At 44.9% G+C, this 27,639-nt stretch overlaps 2 protein-coding genes across 2 annotated transcripts in view; one reads left to right on the top strand and one right to left on the bottom strand.

The window, feature by feature from the left end:
* Positions 1–488: 488 nt before the first annotated feature.
* EAF1 (ELL associated factor 1) lies at positions 489–25,999 on the bottom strand. The gene is made up of 6 exons (XM_075315216.1): positions 25,772–25,999; positions 21,077–21,171; positions 15,295–15,431; positions 11,972–12,135; positions 8,265–8,480; positions 489–2,303 (listed from the first exon to the last, which is right to left on the bottom strand). The coding sequence occupies exons 1-6, from the start codon at positions 25,875–25,877 to the stop codon at positions 2,257–2,259; spliced, it is 765 nt and encodes a 254-aa protein (XP_075171331.1). The 5' UTR covers positions 25,878–25,999; the 3' UTR covers positions 489–2,256.
* METTL6 (methyltransferase 6, tRNA N3-cytidine) overlaps positions 25,768–27,639 on the top strand; it is an 18,333-nt gene continuing 16,461 nt past the window's right edge. The window contains exon 1 of the mRNA XM_075315215.1: positions 25,768–25,932. The gene's annotated coding sequence lies outside the window, so the exon portion shown is untranslated. The remainder of the gene's footprint in view (positions 25,933–27,639) is intronic.

The raw sequence follows: 27,639 nt of genomic DNA, 5'->3' as shown, positions 1-27,639 counted from the left end.
CTCATATGGCAAGACGGAATAATAAAAAAGTTACGGCTCTCGGAAGAAAAGGAGCAAAAAACAAAAACGCAAAAACGGAAAGTGCCCGGGGGCTGAAGGGGTTAATGTAAAGCTCTGGGACCAACATGGATGATCTTTCTGCAAACAAATACATAATTATGGAAAATGTATGCAGGTTGAAGCCTTAAGGCTACTTTACACACTGCGACATCGCTAGTGATCTCATTAGCGATGTGAAATTCTAGATCGCAAGTGCGATCTTTCGAGATCGCACATGCGTAAAATGACCTATGTGTGCTCTCAAATGATCGCACTTGCGATCTAGAATTTCACGTCGCTAATGAGATCGCTAGCGATGTCGCAGTGTGTAAAGTACCCTTTAGGCCAGAATCACACTCGCTAGTGCCTCGCGTGTAACTCGCGCGAGTCTCTCATGGCAGAACCCGGCTTGGCCGCACACTCCCCTGACAGGAGCGGGTTGGTTGCATGTATCTCTATGCAGCTCAGACGCTCCTGTATGCATAGTGTGCGGCCATGCCGGGTTCTACCATGAGAGACTCGCGCGAATTACACGCGAGGCACTAGCAAGTGTGATTCTGGCCTTAGAATACAAGTCCACTGCTGGCCTAAGTCAAGGGGGCACATATTTTATGAAATCTTGTATCAGCGCCATTAACCCCTTTATGTATATATACGTCCTAGGTGTCCTGCCTCCTTTTAATGTGGGCTCATGCGGTGAGCCCACATCTTTCCTCACACATGTCTGCTGATCTGATCAGCAGACATGTGCACCTAACATGCGCAGGTGTTTACGCCTTAAATCATGCTGTTAAACTCTGACAGCACGATCTAAAGCACAACAGCACGGATAATGCTATTATCATGATTGCGCGAGGACAGCTGATGACCCCTGCCTCTGTCATGACTCACTTACTGTGAATTCCAGCAGAGCACTGGCATTCACTGGAGAACAGCATTTGATCAGTAAAGCGGTCGGATAGAGAAGGGACGAGTAAAATTAATTAAAAAATTAAAAAAAAAAAATGTTTAAAAAAAATATGAAAAAAACCCTAAAAGTTCAAATCACTCCCCTTTTTCCCCACTGAAAATAAAACAATAATAATTGTAAAAAAATACACATATTTGGTATTGCTGAGTGAAGAAATGCTCCATCTATCAAAATATAAAAGCAATGAATCCAATTAGTAAAGGTCGTAGCAAAAAAAAAAAAAAAATCAAATCGCCAAAATTAAGGTTTTTTTGGTTGCCGCAACATTGCATTAAAATGAAATAACAGGCGATTAAAACATCTACCCAAAAATGATATAATTAAAAACATTAGCTCAAGACGCAAAAAATAGTTCGTTACACGGCCCCAAATCCCGATAAATGAGAATCCTACAGGTCTTGGAAATGGCGCCAAAAGCACAATTCATTTTTTTTTTTTTTACAAACTTCAGAATTTTTTTTCACCACTTACATAAAAGTAAAACTATACATGTTTGGTATCTATGAACTCATACTGATCTGGGAAATCATAATGTCAAGTCAGTTTTATTAAATAAAAAAAATCCCTCAATCGTGGAATTGCACTTTTTTTGCAATTTCACCGCACTTGGAATTTTTTTTTCCGTTTTCCAGTACAATATAGGGCAGCATGAATGGTGTCACTCAAAAGTTCCACTCATCCTGCAAAAAACAAGCCCTCATATGGTATATTTAAGGAAACATAAAAAAAGTTATGGCTCTTGAAAGGGGATGAAAAAAACAAAAAAAAACAGAAAATCACCCAGGAGCGAAGGGACTAAATGGGAAGGAACAAAAAAGGTGCTGCTTGTACTATTTTCACGGTTGCTGTAAACTCTGAATATTAGTGATGTGCCACAGAATGAAAAATCCTACTACATTTATAAACTCTTTACATCTTGTCAATACATATATACATACAAGCTAACACAATTTTAACATACATGAATAATTTTATCATACTAGTTTTCCCTTATATTTATGCATACGATGTGTGATTTTGCCCACTGTCTAGAGACAACTGTCATCACTGTTTTGCTGCCACTATAAGATAAACATGTGCAGACATATGGATATGTGAGAATGAAAAAGCCTGAATAAGACTTTAATCTCCTACTTTATGATAAAGAACTATTGCCATATATTAAACTATTGCAGTGCTTGAGTATTTGGGTGCATCAGTGCTTCTATGTACACAAGTAGATATACTCTGTTCAAGAAGAGGTCTTCTCAGTCATCACTGTCGCTTCCAGATTCACTCAGCTGTAGATCATGTCCTAAAATAAGAAAACAAAAAACAGAAGAAAAATTGCATTACGAGGAAAATATACATATACTTTCTCAATTACCATCTACTAAGGGCACAAAAGAGAACAAATTCACAAATAGGCTTTAAAATTTCAGTAGGACAGGCTTTAAGATTGCTAATGTCAGTAAGACACACTAGGTCTTTTTTACACCCAAGAATGCAACAATTTTCATCCTGGCCACAAGGAAGAGCAGAATGATCATGGGAATATGTATGTAATGTAGTGTACTTGTATTAAGATACTGTACCGATTACTGTCTTCACCAGTGTCCAGTGCAGCTCGATTACTTTTCTAACTGACATGACTGAAGCACTAACTCCCCGAATCACACCGTGCACTATGTATGAGCCAGAAGTCATTTTTAGTTTGGAGTGTCAAAACGAGGCTAAAAAATGAGGCTCCATAGTCTTACACTGTAATAGCAACTTCCAGCTCACACCTAAACAGCAATATAAGATGATGAGCTGAAATAGTCCCTACATGACACAGAAGATGACCAAAGCATCGCTGGAAGCGGGAGAAGAGATTGGTGAGTACACCCCTCACATTTTGTAAATATTTAATTATATCTTTTCATGGGCATACACAAACAATTGACACTACTGCCCCTTGCCCCACAGAGATCCAATCCCATGCTGTTGCCCCCAACTTCATAGTGATGCAACCTCATTCTGCTGCCCCATACAGATCCAATCCCATGCTGCTGCCCCATACAGATCCAATCCCATGCTGCTGCCCCCAACTTCATAGTGATGCAACCTCATGCTGCTGCCCCATACAGATCCAATCCCATGCTGCTGCCCCATACAGATCCAATCCCATGCTGCTGCCCCTAGCCCCATACAGATCCAATTCCATGCTGCTGCCCCCTGCTCTATAGAAATCCAACCCCATGCTGCTGCCCCATAGTGATCCAATCCCATGCTGCTGCCCCCTGCCCTATAGAGATCCAACCCCATGTTGCTGCCCTCTGCCCCATAGAGATCCAATGCCATGCTGCTACCGCATAGAGATCCAATCCCATGCTGCTGTCTCATAGAGATCCAATCACATGCTACTGCCCCATAGAGATCCAACCCCTTGCTGCTGCCCCATAGAGATCCAACCCCATGCTGCTGCCCCATACAGATGCAATCCCATGCTGCTGCCCCCTGCCCTATAGAGATCCAACCCCTTGCTGCTGCACCATACAGATCCAATCTCATGCTGCTGCCCCTACCCTATAAAAGAACCAACCCCATGCTGCTGCCCCATACAGATGCAATCCCATGCTGCTGCCCCCTCAAACCCTTGCTGCTGCACCATACAGATCCAATCCCATGCTGCTGCCCCCTACCCTATAGAGATCTAACCCCATGCTGTTGCCTCATACAGATCCAATCCCATGTTGCTGCCCTATAGATATCACACCCCGCCGGCTGCCTCCAGTATCTTCGGGTAACTGAGCGCCTACCTGCTCCTGGCTCCGGCGGCTTGTCCTCCTCAGCAGTGCTTTGCAAAGACACCGACAGGGTGATGAGGTAAACTCATTGCGCTGCCCGTGACGTAGTCAGTGAGAGCGCCGGACCAGGGAGCTGATTGGAGCTCCACTGACCCCGGAAGTCCCAGCGAGGAGCAGGTACAAAGGTTGATTTGTATTACAATCTTAAAGATGCTAATAGAAATGAATTCAGGGACCATCAACTCCTTCCCCCTGCAAAGACTCCAATTTTAGTTTGGAGTCTGGGGAGGGAAATGTTTGAAAAATATTTTTTTTCTTTTAATTCTTGCCCCTCGCGCCGCCCCTCGCAACCCTCGGACCTCCAATGCCTAGTGATAAATACGGCCCTGCATATAAATATAATACGGTAAATATTTCCACACAAGCTTAACCCTTAAACATTTTATTTGGAGTGGTTTCTTTAATTTTCGGTGAGGGCTAGATGTCAAATTTGGTCAGACATCTAACAGGTGCATCAATTAGTGCATCATATGTAAAGTTGTACTTTTATCTTTTTCCCTCTCCAAGTATACCATCACAGAAGCATGCTTAACAGTTGTCAGTAAACATGTCACTTTCAATTACTTCAATGGGAGTGTGTTGGAATCATAAATCCAACTTCTGTGCATTGCACTGTATGCGGGGTGTTCGTTTAGGCTATTACACACACACACACACATTAATGTGACTCAGTGCATCTCTGTGAGTGCAGTTGTCTATTTCTAACCTTGCGCATAGTGACAAATCGTGCTGTGCATGATGTGTAACTTCTATTTATCTCAATGTGACACATTCTTTGTTCTGTTATTGAGTAATGGGGCAGCACGGTGGCTCAGTGGTTAGCACTGCAGTCTTGCAGCGCTGGGGTCCTGGGTTCAAATCCCACCAAGGACACCATTTGCAAGGAATTTGTATGTTCTCCCCGTGTTTGCGTGGGTTTTCTCCGGGTTCCTCCCACACTCCAAAAACATACTGATAGGGCACTTAGATTGGGAGCCCCAATGGGGACAGTGTTGCCATTGTATGTAAAGCGCTGTGGAATTAATAGCGCTATATAAATGAATATTATTATATACTATCCTGTGGAAAGATTTTTTGTTTCGTCAACTGTATGATAAAGAAGCAGTGGTTGACTGACTATATATACATTCAGCGTTGTGGCTGTATTTGGACATCTCAAGAAGGTAAGTGCAATTCTTAATAATCTGCTTATTTCGCCACCTTGGAATTTTATTTGGTTTATTGCACTACTAGGAGGTGATGGGCTTTTTTTCCCTATGTTAGTAACAGTTCACGTGTTATGCGCACCAACGTGCACACATGGAAAATAATGTAAAATAATGTCTAACACAAAACTACTACACCTAACCTGTCCGATTATTGAACAGACTAGAGGTTCAAGCTGCGCATGCCCTAAAGGCTCCGGCGCAAACTGAAACAGTCCCAACTGAAAGACTCAGATGACCTCTCAGACCTTTGCTTCCTAAGCGGCCATCAAGGGTTTCATGTACCTCCTTAAGAATCCGGGGAAGGTGCAGAGTAAAAAATAAGGTAAACCAAAAATAATAATCTGCCAGGAGAAACACTTGGCAGACAGGCTGTAATTCCAAGTAGGGGGTCAACTTCAGAAATATCACCAGCAGGAAATGTAAGCCCAGGGAAACTTTAAATAGTTACACTTGCCGGGTGATAGGGCAGACTGACTTACAGCATTGGAAACACTTGTTGGCAGAAAGGCATTGAACACACAAAGTGTTCAGAACCAGGAGAGCTCCCGAGCTTGACTGTGGCTCAGTGGAGAGGGAAACGGACTACAGCATAGGAGGCTGTCGGATCAAATCCAAGGCATGACATCATGTAACCCTTTGTGAAACAATACTTTCTGCCGTGCTAGTAGCCATTCCAGCCACTTGGCAGTCTTTCCTGAAAGGTGAACCTTCCTGTCTGACATTAGCTTGCTGTATCCATATCTATGAGGAGCAACCCAAAAAAGTATTGGATTATACTATAGCATTGATACACAAGCCATATACTGCAGCATTACTGAAGCCGGGGATAAATCCAATGGGGAACATTTTTCATTCCTTATGGATCATACAGCATTTATGCTCATTCATATTTCTCTGAATTGGTGTGCAGCTTTCACTTCATATAGATTGTGTATATTTTGGCTAGCACCCTGTTCACATTTACAATGGTGTTCCAGCAGTCTTTTTGATTGATATGCAGTTTTTTCTGTCTGAGAACCCAGTATCGCCCTGTGGCCATGTTTATTTAATTTCTTATATAGCCAGGTCCCTTGCTTCCCATACACAAGCAGGTTTCAACCGCACATAGAGGTAACATTTGGTTAGAGACCCATACACACAAGCAGGGTTTAACCGCATATAGAGGTAACATTTGGTTAGGGACCCCTTAAATAAGAGATTACCATGAAGTGGTTATGGGGTAGTAATGAATTGATCAATAAATTAGCTAAATATCTCTTTTTTTCAAATAATCCTCAGCAGTTATGCAATGTCACATTTCACTTTTTTCAATTTTTTCATATGGCTAATTGTATTTTTCATTCCTTATGTATTATAGAGCAGTTATGCTCATTCATATTTCTCTGAATTGGTGTGCAGCTTTCACTTTATATAGTTTGCTGAAAGGTGAACCTTCCTGGATAATCCTATAGCATTGATACACAAGCCATATACTGCAGCATTACTGAAGCCGGGGATAAATCCAATGGGGAACACCATGAAACTTGGGCTAATATTGGGCTAATATTGAGATGTGGATTATACCTAACTAGCTTTTTTTTTTTATAATTCTTAAAATATACTTACCGTATTTTTCGCTTTATAAGATGCACTTTTGTTCCCCCAAATTTTGGGGGAAAATAGGGGGTGCGTCTTATAAGCCGAATATACGAGGGAGGGTATATATATATATATATATATATATATATATATATATATATATATATATATATATATATATATATATATATATATATATATATATATATATATACACACACACATACATACATACATACATACATACATACATATATACACACACTGCAGGGTCCAGGGGAGGTGGGGGCAGCTCTGGAGCGGTGCTGGGGGCTGGTCAAAGCTGCAGGAGGGAGCCTTTGATCCCCTGCTCATATAATATGCACTGCCGCTGTCCATCACCGTGGTGCTGAAACCGCACCGTGGCGATGGGCTGGGGCAGCGGCGCATATTATATCTGCCTGCGCCCCCCTTTGATGGCACATGATCCCCTCTGTGTTAGATATGGCCCCCATACTGCTGCCCATAGTAAAATAAAAAAAGCTTTACTTACCTCCAGCGCTGATCTCCCAGTGTCTCTATTGCAGCTGTCATCAGGCACGCAGAGATGATATCACTCTGCTGTGCCGATCACATGACCGGCACCGAGAACCAGGAAGTGGAGGAGGAGCAGCAGCACGGAGGGAGACACGAGGAGAGACAGCGCTGAGAAGGTAAGGAAAGAGTGTTTTATTTTACTATGGGCAGCAGTATGGGGGCCATATCTAACACAGGGGAGGTGTGCCATCTATAGTGGCCATGGGCAGCACACATGGAGGCCATATCAAACACAGGGGAGGTGTGCCATCTATAGGGGCAATGGGCAGCACAGGGGGACGTGTGCAATCCATAGGGGGCCATGGGCAGCACAGAGGGACACGTGCCATCAATAAGGGGCAATGAGCAGCACAGGGGGACGTGTGCCATCCATAGGGGACCATGGGCAGCATAGGGGGACGTGTGCCATCCATAGGAGGCCTGTGCCAGCTGTAGGAGCAGTGTGCCATCTATAGGAGACCTGTGCCAGCTGTAGGAGACGTGTGCCATCTATAGGAGACCTGTGCCAGCTATAGGAGACTTGTACCAGGCTGCCAGCAATAGGGGACGCGTGCCAGCACAGGGGGACATGTGCCATAAATAGGGGACATGTGCCAGCAATAGGGGATGTGTGTCATCAATGGGGGACATGTAGCATCACTGGGGGACGTGTCCCAGCACAAGGGGGCTATATTCAATATAAGGGGGCCATATCCAGATTAATGGGGGCTAATTTTAGGATGGGGGGGGCTATGAGGGACATATACCCTATATGATTTGTTAGACGGACACTGGCATTATAAGATGGACCCCATTTAATATTAAAAAAAAAAATTCTCTTTTCCTTCACCAAATTTGGGGCTGCGTCTTATAATCAGGTGCGTCTTATAAAGTGAAAAATACAGTAACTTTTTAACCTATTTATTACAACACACTGCTAAGATCTTTGCTATTATGTGCACAGTGAAAGAAAACAAAATTCTGTTCAACGTATTTCAACAGTATTATTTTTAACTTTCCAAACACGTATAGGAAATTTCCTGTGATTTTTATTTCACTGACAGAAAAGTGGAGGACGCTACTTACTAAGTGTGTTCATCAGCTGGGTGCTTCCCTGGGGTCTGTTGGTGCCATTGGAGATGGGCGCTCTGGTGCTGTACTGCTGGGAGGGCGATGTGTGCGTGTCATCTTCTCTACCACTGCTGGAATCGTCATCACTTCCCGAAGAGCTTCCTGATTCAGAGGAGCTGCTGCCACTGGTACTGCTCATCTGCTCAATAATCTCCACCTCTGCCCTCAGCTCTAATATAAAGAAAGAATAGTCAGAATAGCCTTGGATATATTCTCATTCGCTCTGCACGTAAAGAGAGTATGAATTGACCAGGTACACTCAGTTCTTGAGTCCGCTCCATACACTTGTACCTAAACTACAAGGTATAGGCAAGCGGAGTAGGAGCGGAGGGCACCAATTCCCTGAAATGGGATCACACCAAGAAGAGGCAAAAAAAGGGGATCACCAAATATAGAAATTTTATTAAACAAATATGCACTGGACTAACACAGAGAAACATTAAAAACATTTAAAATCCATACAAGGAAAGTGAGACCATCCTCAAATATAAATAAGGTAAACCAGAAAAAAACAACACAAATAATATGAGTAGGCATACATTGCAATCAGTGACATATCACATGAGGCAAGGCATTGGAAATGAGCATCAATATAAATAAAATGCATGTGAATGTCACAGAAAACCACGCAGCAGTTGGGTGAGTATATGCTGAAGTGTTTAAACTGCGAATATTAGAGACATATATAATGCCCAGTCATAATACATACCAAATAAAGAGAGTCACAATTGAATGCTGTAGATGTGCCAGGATAGCATGCTCATAACATGATAGAAAAGCGGTGGGTCCCTCACACTCACCAAAAATCCCAATAAAGAATGATCAAACAGAAAAATAACAAGGCTGCAATGCTGGAAGAGCATAACCTTCCCCCAAGTAAGCACAGGGGGTGGAAAGTGGGGGACAAATCAATAGCAATGAACAAAGAGGATGGGGCGCAGCCCCACGTATATCACCACAAAGTGGCTCTCTCAAGGGCAAATGAGCCACTTGGTGGCAATACACATGGGGTTGTACCCCATCCTCTTTGTTCATTGCTATTGATTTGTCCCCCATTTACTACCCCCTCCCCCTCTTCTTTATTTGGTATGTATCATGACTGGGCATTATATACAGTATGTCTGTAATAGTCGCAGTTTAAATACTTGAGCATATACTCACCCATCTGCTGCGTGGTTTTCTATGACATTCACATTCATGTTATTTAGATTGCTGCTCATTTTCTATATCTTGTCGCATGTGATATGACATTTTATTTGCTGTGTTTTGATTTGGTTTACCTTATTAATATTTCAGGATGTCGGGTGGTCTCACTTTCCTTGTTTGGATTTGAAATGTTTTTAATGTTTCTGTGTGTTAGTCCAGTGCATATTTGTCTAATAAAATTTCTATTTTTGGTGATCCCCTTTTTTTGGCATTCTCTTTGCCTCTTCAGGATGGGAGCACATACCAGGATGCGGGTATATAGCAGGATGGGGTATATAGCAGAATGCGGCCATACACCAAGATGGGGTATATAGCAGGATGCGGCCATATGCCAGGATGGGGCCATACACCAAGATGGGGTATATAGCAGGATGTGGCCATATGCCAGGATGGGGTATATAGCAGGATGCAGTCATATGCCAGAATGGGGTATATAGCAGGATGGGAGCACATACCAGGATGGCAGTATATAGCAGAATGGCAGTATATAGCAGGATGTTTGCTATTCCAGAATGAGGGACATATATATACAAGGCAGGAGGATCATTACCAGGATGGGGTACCTGAGTTAGAGAATTTGGGGACATTACCCCCATAACAGTGTCAGCAGCAGATCCTCGCCCCATAACAGTGTGTCATGACCACATTTTTTGCTTAAAATTTTATTTTCCTATTTTCCTCCTCTAAAACAAGGGTGCGTCTTATAGTCCGAAAAATACGGTACACATTTTTTTTTATAGTTGAAAAAAATGTTTAAAGGATAGTGCATTTAGAATGAAAGATATTCGTGAACTAAGGTTCTTAGTAATAAAGTAAACCGGCTGCTGAACGCCTGATGAACGAGCAAAATACTAAATTTATCGGATGAACTGATCTTTTGTGCAACGCAAAAGATAATCATTCTTGGCGGTATATTGTCCCTTATAAAGAAAACTCTTACTACTGAAAACCTCGGCAGCCGATGTGCCCTAAACAATCTTTAAAGGTCGGTCAGTGTCCATTGTTTACTTCAGCCTACCTAAAGGTTTACCGATTGGTGTTCATTTGGTGCCGCTGGTTGTTCCATGTAATCGGACCCTACTTATTATCTTCAGGAGAGCACTACTCTGCCTCTCGGCTTCCAGCTTGACAGTTCGATTCAGAGGCATATGCAAGTGTCTGGCCCAAACTGTGCAGTATCATATTGTGCTAAATAAGGTAGCTTTACCTCTGCATCAGGAGAGAGTATGGGGCTGAAACTGGCCTTATGCAGTAATGTGGCCAGCTCCAGAGCAGCTCATGCATATGCTGTATAGTTAAGAGCTTGCAAAAACTCATTGCCTAGATCAGCCACTGCTCAGACTGCAGAGATAAGTGGTTATCTTGTCAACAAGGTGTAAACTACAAAATAATTAGTGCCCCACTGTTCATCTTTAATAAGGCTATGTGCGCACGCTGCAGATTTGGTGAAAAAAAAATCTGCATGAAATCTGCACCTTTAGGAACAAAAACACACCTAAAAATGCATGCGCTTTGGTGTGTTTTTGTGCCATATGGCTTTTTTTTTTTTTTAAAGAAGTCAATGGGTGGAAGGGCTATGCAATAAATGCAGGAAAAAAAAACACATCAACATGTGACATGCTGCATTTTATTCTCTGCACCAAATCTGCAAGTAAAAAATAAGCAACGAGAGCGCAACACTTCAAAATTCTCATTGCCAATGCTGGTAGAAGGATAGACATGCAGACTTGGGCCACAAACTGCACCAAATCTGCACCAAAACAAAAAGGCATCAAAAACGCACCATGCGCACAAGGCCTAAAAGGTAATTTGCATAGTTACCTGTTTTTACACGCACTTTGCAATTCTACCCCTTTATGATTAAAAGAAAATTCTTTAAATACCTTTACATTTTGTATAGTTCTAAATAGGCACTTGAACCTGTAATCATTTGTACTATATACTGAAAGATAGCAGTAAAGGGCGGCTTCAGTAGGCCCCATAATGGTTATACAGCAGTGATTACGGCCAGCTCCAACTTCAGCTGTTTGAGGCAGGTGCCTGCTGTATAACATAGCATGCATTGTATAGTGCAGGCTCAGCTCCTGAACCCGCCCCATACACCTGCATCCAACCTGTAACACACATATCACAGGTTGCTTAAAAGGTTCAACCAACTGCCAAAAATTATATGTAAAAAGGCATAGTGAACATGGAAAATAGCTTGAGAAGCCTTATTATTACGCTGACAAATAAATGCAATACTTTTATTTAGACTAAAGTATAATTTGCTGTACGTTGTATCTAACACTAAAACTTAGTTTGACTCTCATGTTGGCATAGACTTAGACTGTAGTTTTGCCAGAATGTGGCTGCTACGTACAGACTAAATCACTTATGTTGTTATGAAAAAAGTAATGTGTGAATCTGGAAGACACAAGCCTTTCCACATTACAGAGTACAGTTTTCTGCCTTACCCCTTTTGATGTCGTCAAGCTGAGGTTCAGGGGATGGATGATCCTTCAGGGGTGAAGTTTTAGGTCCTGCAGGTTTTGATGGAGTTTTAAACTGTGTGGGTGGCTGTGAGGACCGGGCAGATTGCTGCTCTATCCGGGACTGAATCTTGCTGCTGCCCTCAGCCCTAAAATAAAATAAAAATGGTATATTTTGTGCTTTTCCATTAAAACCCTTAGGCCTCATGCACACTGATTTTTTGTTGAGTTTTTTTATTTCAGTATTTGTAGTGAAAACCAGGAGTGTAACAATTAGCGGATGAGAGTTTCGGCAGAAACATGATAACGTGATAAGGAAACGGATAAGTTTCCTTATCACATTATCATGCCATCCTGCTGACGCCTGGCACATTACCTTTTTACCAAGCCTCCTGACGATCCGATGACTGAGAAACGCGTTGAGGCAACTTCGAGGCATCGCTGATACGCACATGTGACCTCAGACGATAAGTCTACTATTTTGACTACCTCATTTTTATCAAATGGCCACTCAGCACTTTACTGCATGACCTGTATTAGCACTTTATTCTGCAACATATGCACTTAGTGTACAGAGGTTATCTGGGTGTCTGAGATGGGTTTTTTTTGCACAGTTTATTGCATTTAATATCTGACCCTGCCAGACATTCGCACTATGCACTTTATTGAGCAGAAATAATCATATTATTGTGGTTTGACTGCATGATGTACATCGGTGTGTGACCTGGGAATTTCTGCATTCTAATACACAGTAGCTTCCTACTTTTTTGAGTGGGGTTGTTTGCACAATTTATATCGCATTATGCACTTTATTCTGTCAGCCATGTGCATGTTGCACTTTATCTAGCTAGTGCTAATTGATTGTTTAGCAACTACAGTGGTTGTGCGGTTACTGGCCTCTGTACATCTCATAGTGGAGGTCCAAGAGGGCCATTAGAGGTTGGTCTTTTTTTTCAGGTCTTCTATCAAAGAATTTGGTGTGCTCGTTGACTGTAGCATAAGGCCCTTTCTGTTAAAGCATCTTTTAGGGCAGTTGCAAACGTACCCATAGTTATATCCGGACGGATAGTGGGGCACCTGTGTTTGTATTGTCCTGTCTACTAATTTAACCCTACCCTACCGATATGTTTCTGTTTTCATGACTTTCGTAAAGGACATATTACGGTTTGATTAGGGACAGCCACCGTCCAGTGGGGGCGCCATTTGCGCACTAATTTAGGGTGCCGACATCCGCGGTAGGTAGTAGACAGAAGGGAGGCGCATCTAGGGTGAGAACTATACCCTCCTCCCTTTTTCTATTTATTTTAAATAAAAAGGGCAGCAACAGACTGGCGATAGGTATTCTTCAAGGGTCTAGTACAAGAACATGTGACTGAAGGTTCACTGTCACGGTTGTCTCTCTATTTTTGGAACTAGTGACGAATTCAGGGTTGGGATCCCTCATTTCCATCTGGGACTCTTCATTTAAGGAAATTCACGCACGTGCCGAGAGACACGTATTTTCCCTGCGTGTTGCGTGCAGGTAAGTACGTGTCTCTGGTACGTGCGTGACACGTGTGTTCTACGTGTGCTATCCGCGATAGCACACGTAGAACCGGTAATTATTATACTCACCTGGTCCTTCCTGATGTCCGCGCTGCTGTCCGTGGTGCTGATCCTCGGTCTCCAGCCCTCCCGTCTCCCCGCTGCTGCTGCTGCCAGGCAGTGAAGTGAATATTCTATGAGATTAATGAGCGGCGGTCGGCAGCAAGAGGCAGCAGCGGCAGAGACAGGAGGGCAGGAGAAGGTGAGTTAATGTTTTTTTTATTTTTCACTGACACGTGTGTTTTCTCCGGCGCGTGTCACACGGGACTGCATCCACACTACACCCGTGTAGTACGGGTGCGGGCCGTGTGACACCCGTGCTGCCGGCGAAAAAACGGACATGTCAGCGCTTTGAAAAACGCACACACGTACAAACGCACACGGACACACGTTCCGTGTGGTTTTACGTGTGTGTGCCTGCTACCATAGGGTAGCATTGCTGTACGTGTCTCCGTGCCGCCGGTACGTGTAAAAAATGCCAAACACGTACCGGAGGCACGGATGTGTGGCGCTAGCCTAAACGTGGTTTCTTTTTTTCAGTGCATCAGGCGTTAATTCCAGATTTGTTGCCCAGCAGTTCCTAGCTGAGTGTTTCAGCTGCAACTTCTTTGTAGCCACACCCTTTCAGGTTTAAACAGAAGTGTCTTCCCAGCATTCCTTGCTGATGATACAAACTCATTTGTTCTCCGGCCGCCTTGGAGGAAGGTTCTGCTATGAAGATTGAATACTCTCAGGCTTTATCCTTTTTGTTGCTTTTCCCCTCTGTTTGTCTTACCTTACCTTGTGTCTTGATAGTGCAGTGGTGGGGTCTAATGTACCTCACCTGCCCTTCACTAGTCAGGGCATCTTTAGGGTCTTCTCTGGGTTTTAGGTTCCTACTCGGCGACAGTTGCAGAGACTCTATAGGGACTGGCTAGGAGAGTAGGTATAGCTGCAGGTGAGGATAGGAGGTGTCCCAACATCCCCTCTCCCTAATTCCAAGGCCTCTCACTGTTATTGTGTCCACTTTGCTAGTTGTGTTTTGTTGTGCGTGAGACGCACGTAGGTCTGAATGCCCCCCCCACCAGGCTTGTCATACACGGGAAGTGTGACATTCACGTTCTGTAATCAGATTTCAAACTAAAGACTATACGCATTATTAAATAGATTTCCTGCCCTAGATGGTGTACTTGTTTTGAAAATCCAGGTGAGGTTCGATGTATGTTGGTAACTGCAGGTTTAAATTCAATTGCCCACTTCACCTGATTGACAGCTCCTCAGTGTCCCTCCTGCTGCCGAGAGCTCACACTGCTCAGTACAAGCTGCAGCTGGCAGTCAGGTGCAGGGGGAGACTGAATACACTTGAACTTATGAGCTCTCGAACTATAGAGCTGGACTCCTAAACTGCTCATTTTACTATCAGGATTACACAGGCATTCTGATGTGGATTTTCAGAGTAATCACATCAACATCATCAGGTCTACTAGATTTAATTACTAATGTATATAGCTTGTATTTTGAAATGGTGACAAATCTGATTTAGAAATAAATATCCTGGAAGAATTTCACCATGACATGAAAAAGTATTAGAATTTAATTAGTGAAAAAATAAGCATAAAAAAAAGAATGAGGGAAAGGTTATTATAATGGAAAGGTTATTATAATAACCATTGTTCACTTTATTCAAGGAATACACCCGCCATAACACCGGGCCCCAGGGACCAGGACTAATTAGCTGTATGTACCTTGTTTTCTTCACTTGTATACTGCTGCTCAGCTTCTCCAGAACATATTCCCCGGTGTCATGGTTGATGATCAGCACACAGTCCTTCTGGTATGGCCGCTTGTTTCCTTTGAATACAGTCATGGGAGGTGTTGAGCCCTGAAATACAGAACAGATACCTCATAGATAATGCAAAAATGCACCCATGTTCAGGTCATCCTCAAATGGTAGTAAAATGTTTTCTATATAAAAAAAAAACCCCTTTCCTATTTAAGAACAGACATCAAGGCTATCATACGTCCAGTTATTTTACCTGTCCTGGAAATATGTCAGCTGAGTGCAGATTTACACTTACAACAGTCTGTATTCTGTCTGAAGGCAGGGAAAGCAGCCAGCGTCTGCTGATGGGATGAAGGAAAGATTTTTATTTACCTGCAGGTCCCTACACAATTATCAGATCGCTGCTGATTTCTGTAAAGGATATAATTGTTGTGTTTGCCTCTCACGAGAAGGAGCCAATATGTACATGTATACTGAGGGACCTGCTGTCTGCCAGGCACTCGGCTGCTACACCTTGGAAATATGCAGCTACTAATGACCTAATTCCAGGCATCCAAGAACACAATGTATTAGAGACAAAGCCGGAAGCTAGACATCCAGGGAAGATTACCGGGCACAAAAGATAACGGCACCGATGTAGAGCAAAACTAGATGAGAGAACTTCACCATGCCGATTTATAGAATTACTGTCTCCTGCATGGAAGTTTGTTTGTTTTTTTTAATTAAAGGGATTGTCCTCTTTCAGAACACCTTCATTCAATGGCTGCAATAGCTATAAAGACAAACCAAGTATTACTTACTCTTCCAGGGACCAGCACTGAGTCCCTGCCGGTTTACATTGACTGTTGGCAGCACTGATGTCATAGTAACAGTGCAGCAGCCAATCAGTGAGCTTCGCGGCTCATGCCTGCTACATGCACTGTTAACGTCACATCACCACTGCAGACAAACAGGAGACCTGGGCAATGGTAGCGAGCCGGCACTGGACCCAGGCTGGGTAAGTGATATTTTTTTTTGGGAGGGGGGGGTTATAGTTACCCCAACCAATGTGTCTGAGCTTTCTGAAAGGGGACAAACCCTTTAAGTTTTGTTGGTGAGGCTCTTTCAAGGCTGTGGAGTCGAGGTCGGAGTCATAGCCTGCATCTATTTTGGTGGAGTCAGTATAAAATGGACAGACTCCTAAAATATATAATACATTTGGTATAGCGGTTGAATGCAGAATGTGCTGAATATTTTTTCATACGAATTTGGGAAATGTCCTATAAATTGTTTGTCCTTATCCTGATCAAAAAATCTAGGCTATTATTTGAGATGAATCTGTGCTTCACTTTGCGTACATGATAAGTAGGATGAGTGGGTTGCAGGACTGCCAAGAGCAAGAGGACTTGGGGCCTGACAGTGCTACTGCCGCTGTATCTTCACCTCATCTGATGAGGAATTTAATTTTGGAAAGTATTTGGACGACATGGAGCAGCAAAGCGTTGCTACAGGGAAAAGATTCATCTCTCATAGCAAGAAGTAGCAGAGTTCAACTGTTCATCAAAACTGACTGTGCATGAGGCAATTCATTTATACCCAGAAATTGTTAGAGAGATTGCCTGTGTGGTGACCGCTTTCCCACCAACCCAAGTTACTATAGAGAGGTTGTTCTCTAGCCTTAAGGCCCCGTCACACACACAGATAAATCTTTGGCAGATCTGTGGTTGCAGTGAAATCATGGACATATTGTTCCATTTGTACACAGCCACAAACCTGGCACTGATTGTCCACAATTTCACTGCAACCACAGATCTGCCACAGATTTATCTCTGTGTGTGACAGGGCCTTAAAAATAATTAGGTCAGATTTGAGGACATCTAGGAAGGAGGATCTGATGGAGGCGATGCTATTTCTCGGATCAAATTCATAGACTGCACAAATGTTATTCAGTACTGTTTTTTTTTCCCCACTTACTGCACAGTGTATTGCATATTAACATATACAACCTGTGATTATATCCACTCCCCAGAGAGACACAACAACCCATATAATGATTTCCATGAGTGACTTTACAGCCACGTAGAAAATATACTATATGTGTATCCTTTGCCGCTTTGTAGATTTTAGTCCACAGGCCGGGCCCAGGCATAAATCCAATAGTGGAGGAGGACCCCTTAATAGATTGACTGCTGCATGGTCAAAGAGCACTTACATCAGGGACTATGTCATTTATCACTGGGGAGCTAGAAATATTCCCATGGTTGTCTGTTAGGGCAATGCCTGCTGTTAGGGCATGGCAGCCTGTGTCACAGGGACAAGGGACATAAAGTATTATCATTCAGAACCACAGTGATACATTGTAAGCAGATAACAAAGATGTCCAATAGTAATCCCCTAAGGAGATTTAGGATCACAATCAGTATTACCCTGCTGAGAAGGCTCAAACATACTTTCCTGGATGCAAATTGCTATCCCATTGCTGAGAAAATGAATGTTGAGGGCAGGCCGGACCCCAGCTAGTGAATTACTCCCAATATGTCTCATGTCCCTTCCCTACAGGAATAGCTGAATGTAAAGCTCTATTTCTATGGCGGGTGGCTGAGAATACATTGTCAACTCTGTCCTACAGCAGGACCTGGAAAAACCTCATTCTGGAAATGATAGGGTCCCAGGGATCAGAAGACGACCACCATACTATCACAAATAGGACAACTTCTATAACAACGCTCATCGTCTTGTTTCCTTTACAGAATAACAGTATTTTCTACTTTTCCCTCTCTTATATGAATCGCATATAATGAATGTGTTGACTAAAGTGATAGGCTTTTCCATAAACTTATGTTCATCTGATGGACAAAACTGCAAAGTACTTTCTTTACCCAAACGTCTGTTATCAACCACAAAAATCAGCCAACTACAAAGTGTCTCCCATTTTTTGGAATTGCATTTTACTTACTGTTGTGACACGTAATCTGTCACCAGTCTCTAGCAGCAGAGACACAAGGACAGATTACAGGAAGATTCTCTGCGCTTTCTCTCCTGTTACACTGTATACAGAGGGATGAGTGTTCAGTTTAGGTAATGGACAATGCCATCTGTAAAGTGAGAGGAGGGACGTTTCAGCACCCATAGTGCTGACAGAATGCTGATTAAACTGTGTGTTGTCTCAAGCAGAGGCAGGGAATTTGTAATCTCTACTGAAAATCTGGTGGCCATCTCCACAACCACATGATATAGAAAATTAAATAACTGCTTACCCAAAGATCCATAATGCAGCACTAGGTCTCCAAACAGAGAGTTGATCCAGTGTTGTAATCTGAAAATACCTTCAGCAACTAAAGGCCACTTCACACATAACGAGATCGTAAACGAGATCGTTACTACGTCACAGTTTCTGTGACGCAAGAACGACTTCAATTGCGATCTCGTCACGTTTGACACGTACCAACGATTCACCCCCTGCTGCGAAATCGCTGATCGATGCCGAACAGCTTGGGCCATTTCTGGCTCGTTGGAGTCCTGCTGGGCTGCATGAATCTGTATGTTTGGCACCCTATTAACGATTTCGTTGACGACCTAGATGAGATGCACGAAGGCGTGTTGTTGCGTCCCCGTTTCCGCGCCCCTCTCTGCACCGATTGGTTAGCTCCAGGTGCAGGTGCGGCTTCGATCCGAAAAACACACCAACAAAGCGACCGGGTACAATGGACGAAGGAATCAGGGTGGAGATGCAGGTTCTATCTCAAAGCAAAGCGCAAAAGAAGTGACAAAGGGTGACGCGATCCAAAATTTAACCGCTAGATACGCCCCCTGCATGCCCAATCAGAACGCAGTATTGGCCGCCAATGAAAGCGGAGGGGGGTATGGAAAAGGCGACGCAAATGCACGCCTACGTGACTCACTGCATTTTACAACGCCCCTAATGGGATTGGAATCGTTAACATAGTTGCTGTGTGACAGGGTCCCAGCGATTTGAAAGATCGTTATATGGGACGCATGCTCGTTCATAAACTCGTTATGTGTGACACCCAACATGCGATTTCAACAACGACTCATAAACGATCCAGAAAGTGTGACGTAGTAGCGATCTCGTTCACGATCTCGTTATGTGTGACTGGACCTTAAGGACTAACCTGAACTAACACAGGGAGCTGCTTTGCAAGGTAAACAGTGAGGTCATTATTCCTAAGGGAGTCCCGGGGAGTAATTACAATGGGAACTGTTCTTGAAATTAGCTGAAATCTAGATTGACTGCACATATGATATGACATATAAGGGCTAGTGCAGATAATCATATAACTGGACTGGGGCTATTTGTCGTTTTGATAGATAGCACTCATCCCCATGTTATTCTATGGGGTGTGCAAGTCAGACTTTTTCCTTGGACTGAGTAAAGCCCCCGTCACACATAGCGATGTCGCTAGCGAGATTGCTGAAACGCCACAAGTTTTGTGACGCAACAGCGACCTTGCTAGTGATCTCGCTACGTGTGACACATAGCAGCGACTGGCCCCCCGCTGCGATATCGCCGATCGTACCTGAACATACTGGTTCATTTTTTGGGCTGGGCAGCATGCATTGCTGTTTGATGCCATAAAAAACGAAGAGCGACCTCGTTGACACACCTGGGTGGAAACACTATGCCTCTATCGAGGTCTGAGTCGTCTAAATAGCTCCTGTGTAACAGGAGCCCAACGACCGCCGAGGTCGTTATACGGATCGCCGTATCGTTGCTGCGTCGTTAAATTGATCTGCCTGTTTGCCAGCTCACTAGCGACCATGTAGCAACGTACCAGCGATCCTGACCAAGTCGTATCGTTGTCGGGATCGCTGGAACGTCGCTACGTGTAATGGGACCCTTAGGGGTACTTTGCACACTACGACATCGCAGGTGCGATGTCGGTGGGGTCAAATCGAAAGTGACGCACATCTGGCGTCGCTGTCGGTATCGTAGTGTGTAAATCCTTTTTGATACGATTAACAAGCGCAAAAGCGTCGTTATCGTATCATCGGTGTAGTGTCCGACATTTTCATAATTTCGCTGCAGCGATGGTACGATGTTGTTCCTCGTTCCTGCGGCAGCACACATCGCTGTGTATGAAGCCGCAGGAGCGAGGAACATCTCCTTACCTGTGTCACCGCGGCTCACGCCGGCAATGCAGAAGGACGGAGGTGGGCGGGATGTTTACGTTCCGTTCATCTCCGCCCCTCCGCTTCTATTGGCCGCCTGCCGTGTGACGTCGCTGTGACACCGCATGACCCACCCCCTTAAAAAGGAGGCGGGTCGCCGGCCAGAGCAACGTCGCAGGGCAGGTAAGTGCATGTGTAATGTTCGCTATGGCAGCTATCACAAGATATTGCTGCTGCGACGGGGGCAGGGACTATCGCGCTCGGCATCGCAAGCATCGGCTTGCGATGTCGTAGTGTGCAAAGTACCCCTTTGTCTGTTTAGTCTGAAGAAAAAAAATCGCAACATGCATGATTTGCCTCAGAGAATCGGATGGCACTGGTTCGCTCAACTCAATGGGTCTGTGGAAAAAAAAAATCAAACTGCACTCGGATGATATTCAAGTGCAGTCTGACATTATAGAGAATGTGGGAAAAAATGTTTTTCTTTTTTGCTCTCCACCTACAAGACGTTAGAGTGTGATTATCATAGTCAGACCGATTTTCTCAGATGTGGAGAAAACAGTCATGTGGCCTTATCCTAACAGTGAACACCGGGCCGGATGACCCAAACGTCCGCACTGAAACGTTTCACTTACCGGGATGTGCGGCAAAGTAATCGTAACTTCATCTCCTTTTCCAACCTGAAGTTCTCCTTCACAAGAAGTGTCTATGGACGCTGGCTTAAAATCATCTGCAACAAAAAGCAGAAATTATTCTATGAAAGCCATGATCTCTCCCAGAGCCATAGGCCACATTTACATGCCTTGTTTTTTCATAGAGAGATCATTTCCCCGTTGTAGTCTATGGAGCTGTTCAAATGTCTGAGTTTTTTTTGCAGAAAAAAACCCCAAAAAGAATCACGAAGACGTCCATTTTTGATGTGAGTCACAGATAAAAGTCCCCCATATAAGTCTGTGGGTTCTTGAAATGAATACCATCTGTGTGCAGTCCGTTTACTGTCCGTTTTTAATATTGTAATGGGTAAAACAAACTGCAATATATATTTTTTGCATACAAGAAATTCACCGATGGTGAACACAAACACACTGACCAAACTCTGATGGAATGAAACCAGACATCTAAATTCAGGTCTATAGCCAATTTCACTCAAGTGTATACTGCGGGAATTTAAAGGGAATCTCTCAGCAGGATTTTGCTATGTAATCTGAGGACAGCATGATGTTATGGTTAAAACACTGAGTTCAGGGATGTGTCACTTATCAGGCTGTGTGCTGTTTATTTACAATAAAGGTATTATTACCAGATTATCACTGCCTGGACTAGGTCTTTTGTGCCTGCTAGTCTGACCACACCCCCTCCTCTGATAAGCAGCTCACTGTCAATAGACAATGTACACAGAGTAGTGGTCTGGATGAGGTTAGCCTTCTAAGCTCTGCAACATCTAAAGGTACCGTCACACATAACGAGATCGCAGCTGAGTCACGGTTTCCGTGACGCAGTAGTGATCCTGTTAACAATCTTGTTATGTGTGACATCTACCAGCGATCAGGCCCCTGCTGTGAGATCTCTAGTCTTTGCAGAATGGTCCAGGCCATTTTCTTCAAAGGCGATGTCCTGCTGGGCAGGACACATCGCTGTGTTTGACACTGTGTGACAGGGTCACAGTGACTGCTGAGATCGTTATACAGGTCGCTACTGCGACCTGTATTGTTCCTGCATCGCTGGTAAGGTCTGACTGTGTGACATCTCACCTGCGACCTCCCAGCGACTTACCTGCGATCCCTATCTAGTCGTATCATTTTTGGGATCGCTGGTAAGTCGTTGTGTGTGACTGGGCCTTAAGATCTCTGATTGTGTTAAAACTGCTGCACCCAGTAAATTAAGTAATATATCATTGGAATCACAGTCTCTTTTACTATATTATGGTGCTCTAAGACGAGGTATCAAAAACCTGCTGACAGATTCCCTTTAAATCCCGACCCAACTCCGTATCACTTGGAAATGTCCGAGCACACCAAAGAAAACCCACTTTTAGGTGGTATTTACCTTAACCATATCCCTTTCAGCCTAGGGGTCTAGGTAAATCTAGGACAGTTGGTAACTATGCAAGCGCAACAAGTATGGGTGCGAATCCTGGCCCCATTACAGGTGGGACTGTGGGTTGTACTTATTACATTTCCTACACAGCGTGATAATTCTCTGCAGCATCTCCACCTCCTAGACCAGGGGTTGGGAACCTATGGCTCGCGAGCCAGATATGGCTCTTTTGATGGCCGTATCTGGCTTGCAGACAGGGCTCCTACCTGTCTATGGGAAGGATGCATGCACCGCGCTCCATCAGGCCGCGGTGCACGCTGATCAGGCCCGGACTGACAGGCGGGAGGGGCGGGACTTCTCCCGGTGGGCTGGCCGGTGGAGGGGTGGGGGGGGCCGCCGCCCCCCGCCTCTCCCGCAGGTCTGCAGTGGCGTAGCAAAGGGGGGGGCGGAGGGGGCAGTCCGCCCCGGGCGGCACATGTCAGGGGGGCGGCATTTTGGCCACTCGCCTTCAGTTCTGCTGTCCCTGGGCTGAGTTCCGGGGACCGCAGTCCTCGGCAGGAAACTGTGCCTGCCGTCCCTTTAAGGCAGGGGTGGGGAACATCCAGCCCGCGATGACCTTTTCTGCGGCCCCCGGGGCACTGGGGCAGATTCCCGGAGGCTGCAGTGCTCGGGCAGCCGCTGATCTTGTCTATTGCCGGCAGACAGCACTGGGGGTGGGACTTCCTCCCTCCGGCTCCTACATGCTCCCCTGTGAAATTGCAGATAGAAGCAGAGTGATGGGGCAGGGGCCTGTATAGTGCCGTGCGTTCTGCCTCTCACCCTCCAGTTCTGTGCTCTGCTGCTCAGGTCTATAAGGTCTTTTCTTGGAGAGAAAAGAGGAGAATGAAGCCAGCCCTTGAACTGCTGCATCCATCACTTGTGCTGCACCTGATCTTACAGGGCAACTAAGCAGCAGGTACTTATATCTGTGTGTGCTGTGCATACGGCGCGTGCGTGTGCTGTGTATACGGCGCGTGCGTGTGCTGTGTATACGGCGCGTGCATGTGCTGTGTATACGGCGCGTGCGTGTGCTGTGTATTCGGCGTGTGTGAGTGTGTGCTGTGTATATGGTGTGTATGTGTGCTGTGTTTGTTGTGTTTGGCACTTAATAAAGTTTCATATTGTGAGGTTTATTGGTATATCTAATTCCTGGTGTGCATATGTTTACCTGCAGAGCTTTTTTTCTTCTCCTTATGTACTGTGTATACGGCATGTTGAGTGCTGTGTATGGCTTGTGTGTGTATCTCCTGGGTCTGAGCCTCTCTTTTTTGTTCATTTTCTGTAAGACCAACACTTTTAAAAGGGCCACTGACAGATACAATTGCTCCATCGGTCACTTAGTACACAAAGGAGTGTTCCTCTCTGCTGCACTAAGCCACCGCTGGACCTAAACAGTAATTCGCTGTAAAATAATAAAATAGATAATTGACATAACTGACAATGCGTTGTGTGACATGTCCAATATTCCAGCTTCTTTCTTCTGCGAATGCCTCAAAGCTGGCATTCGCTCAACATCAGGTGGGAAGAATGCCAGCTTCCAGTCATGCGCAGGAAAAAGAAGAAGCCAGACTGCTGGACTGATGTCATGCATCGCAAGTTCACAATGTAAGTTATTTATTTGATTTTTTTACTGCTAATTACCATTGTTTCAGTCCAGTTGTGGCTTTATACAGCAGGGAGGAGCATTCCTTGCTGTACTAAGTGAACATTGGAGCGATTGATCTGTCAATGGCCCTTTAAACATATTGTACGGCTCTCGCGGAATTATATTTCAAAATATGTGGCGTTTACGGCTCTCTTAGCCAAAAAGGTTCCTGACCCCTGTCCTAGACTAAGGCTACTTTCACACATCCGGATTTTTGCTCTGCGGCACAATACGGCGTTCTGCAGAAAAACCGCAACCGGCTTTTGTAACGCCGGTTGCGGGTTTTTTTGCATAGACTTACATTAGTGCCGTATTGTGCCGCAGAGGCTTGCGTTCAGTCCGGTTTTTGCCGCATGCGGCAGATTTAGCCGATGCCGCAGCCGGATCGAACGTTCCCTGCAACGTTTTTTGCTCCGGCAAAAAACACCGCATCGCGCCGCATCCGGCCGCTGCGGTGCATTTTTCAATGCATACCTATGGAGGCCGGATGCGGCGCGATGCGGAAAAAACGCATCCGGTCGCCGCATGCGGTTTTTTCCACTGCGCATGCTCAGTAGCGTGCCGCAACCGGAAAAAAACGGACGGGCCGCATGTAAAAACTTATGCAACGGATGCGGTGTTTTCGCCGCATCCGTTGCATAGTTTTCACAGCCGGATTGAGCCGCAGTGCTCAAACCGGATGTGTGAAAGTAGCCTAATAGACACAAGGGACAAGCTAGCATTATACTCACTAACTTGAGCTACTAAGTGCACAATTAGAGAATACAGAAAAAGAACTACAAGGTCATGGTGCTTTAAAGGGAATATGTCAGCAGGTTTTTGTCACCTCACCTGAGAGCAGTATAATGTAGGAAAAGCGACTCTGATTCCAGTGATGTGTCACTTATTGGGCTGCTTGCCCTAACAGAATCACAGTTTTATCAGCAGATTATCCCTAGAGGACTAGTAAACCTGCTGTCATGCAATCCTCCATATTCATGAGCTCTGTATAATCTCACCCCCACCAGTGATTGGTGGCTTTCTGCCTATAGACAGCGTACCCAGAAAGCTGCCAATCAGTGGTGTGCGCGGGGTTATACAGTGTTCATAATTCAGAGAACTAGGCGTTTTGTATCAGAGATGTGTCATTTTACCAAAAGAGCAGCAAGCAGCCCAGTAAGTGACATCACTGGAATCAGGGCCTCTGCCTCTACATTATGCTGCTCTCAGTTCGGATCGAAAAAAACCTGGTGACAGATTCCCTTTAGGGGGGAAAAATCTTTGGTCAGATAGTCAATGAGGGGTTTGTGTAAATAATAATGGCGTGTGACAGCGGAGACTCTGCTTGTAGTGTGAACGGTGTCCAACGCGCACGTTATAGCTGTCACATAGTAAGAAATCCCACACCACAGCAATCTCTTCACCACCGCTCAAGGCACAGGCCATACAATAATACCATCTGTGCCCAGCAAGAGCCACCAACATGAACATGCACTGCCATAGTGGCGCTATATACACCAATGACGTCAGCAGCGTGACTACTTCAGCCCTCAACAACCACGGGTGAAGTCATGGGAAAAGGTGGCGCATGATTGGCAGAAACGGGGTGACGTCACTGGCCGGTACTCACAGCGCACAGTGTGGAAGGAGGAGCGCGGCCTCTTCTCGAAGCTCTCCCCTAATCTCAGCCCGTGTTCCTCCCGGTCCAGAGGCGGTGGGGGCGGCGTCCCGTTCATTTCCTCAGCGCTAGTCTCCTGCACACACTATGTCGGTAATCACATAAACAAAACGGTAAGTGCGTCTTCCTCTAGCGCATAGGATGCGCAGGCGCAGTAATGACATGAGTGCAGGGATCCCTACCTGTGCCGCACAACGTAGATAGTGACGCGCTGCAGCACATCATAGAGCTCGTCCTGCAGTACAGAGCGTCTACAGTACAGAGAGCCGAGTGCAGCAGACATTGTGCTCCGGAGAAACTGACGTTCCTCCATGGTTCCGCAACATGCCTGGTCCCCCCCTCAGCTGTGACTTTCATATTCGTCCACTAGATTGGTGTGACCTCTCTGTTCCTGTTCACACACACACTAGAAAAGCGCCCTGGGATTCTTCCTTGGTCCCCTGTTCCTCTGCCCAGGGCACACGTCTTATATCTGTACACAAAAAGAGATTTTTTTTTTCTTCCTGTGACACCAGACATTTTAAAAATGGCAGAGCTTATATATCCCCAATTTAAAAGAATTGCTTATATATCCCCAATTTAAAAGAATTGTTGAGGATGATGTGAAATGTCTGCAATCACCTGATGTTACTGCAGACTGGCAAATTGTGATAGTGTGCAATGTGCACACTGTCGTGATTCTCCTATACTCGCAGTGTGGGAGGGCTGTCACGTGACCCCCCCCCCCCCCCCCCCCCATATACATAATTTCCATACTTACTGTCACTTTTCATTTTAGTCTGGGCAACCTCTGTAAAATCTAAATGTTGGTGAGGATCAGTGAAAGTGATGTGGGAACATTGGTGAAACATGAAAACTGTCAGAAATCCGAACAAGTCATATCAGGATCCCTCAGTAGTTCTGCCTCCCGCTTCATTCCTGTAAACTCAGTCACTTATATGCAAGTGTAGAAACAAGTTAAAGAGGTGGTCCACTACAAAGCGTAGTGACCACACGGATGTAAAGCTGAGACCGAAGGCTTTTTCTAAATACCTTCTTTTTCCAATTCAGCCTGTGAACGGCGCTATCCTCATCACGTCAAGTTCCAGATTTGGAAGTTGACCCGACATTACCGAGGAGAGGCCCAGTCTCCGTGAGTGACTAGGCTGTGAGCAGAGTTCCATTGCACGTTACAGCATCTGTTGTGTTTGCGGCGCTCTGTTAAGCGGTGAAGGAGAGAGAGCGCGTGAGCTGTTGGGCTGTGACGTGCCCAGGGAGACTGGCTCCAGCCTCGGTGATGCTGGGTCAACTTCCAGTTCCGGAAGTTGACGTGACCTCACCAGAGATCAGAGGTCCTAGCAGCCCGGGTCACATGATGGGGATGGGTGGACAGTGATGGCCTATAATGTGTCAGCTATTTCTCTCCTTTTTACTACAGTGCACAATTCCAATCCTGCAGGTTTTTCTATGCAAGGAATAGAGAAGTTTAATTCACCGCCCGTGGCGGTGATAACTGCAGCAAACTTTTCAGTCAAGAAACGCACTGGATTTTAAACCTCTACACGACACATGACGTACTGGGTACGTCATGGATTGTGTCAGGTTAATCCCCGCTGGCTGCCGTGAGCAGCCGGCAGCGATCCCTGTACATGTCAGCTGATTTGAACAGCTGACATGTGCGGCTATTAGGCACAAGTTGATTCGCGTTTCACTTGCACCTATTAACCTCTTGCATGTCGCTGTCAAAATGTGACAATGAGATGAAACAGTGTGCCTTGCTAAGCATTCACTTACCCGGTGCCATCGGAAGTCACACAGACGCGATCACATGGATCCGATGG

This window comes from Anomaloglossus baeobatrachus, chromosome 6, assembly GCF_048569485.1.
Source record: "Anomaloglossus baeobatrachus isolate aAnoBae1 chromosome 6, aAnoBae1.hap1, whole genome shotgun sequence".
In the NCBI taxonomy this organism is placed as follows: Eukaryota; Metazoa; Chordata; class Amphibia; order Anura; family Aromobatidae; genus Anomaloglossus; species Anomaloglossus baeobatrachus.
This window is presented reverse-complemented; position numbering and strand designations above follow the sequence as displayed.

Excerpts from the sequence above, each read along its gene's own strand:
- EAF1 (XM_075315216.1), bottom strand. The coding sequence starts at position 25,877 with ATGAACGGGACGCCGCCCCCACCGCCTCTGGACCGGGAGGAACACGGG. Across the intron at positions 21,172-25,771 it reads CTCCTTCCACACTGTGCGCT|ATGATTTTAAGCCAGCGTCC; the intron begins GTGAGTACCGGC and ends TTTTTGTTGCAG. Across the intron at positions 12,136-15,294 it reads ATACAAGTGAAGAAAACAAG|GGCTGAGGGCAGCAGCAAGA; the intron begins GTACATACAGCT and ends ATTTTATTTTAG.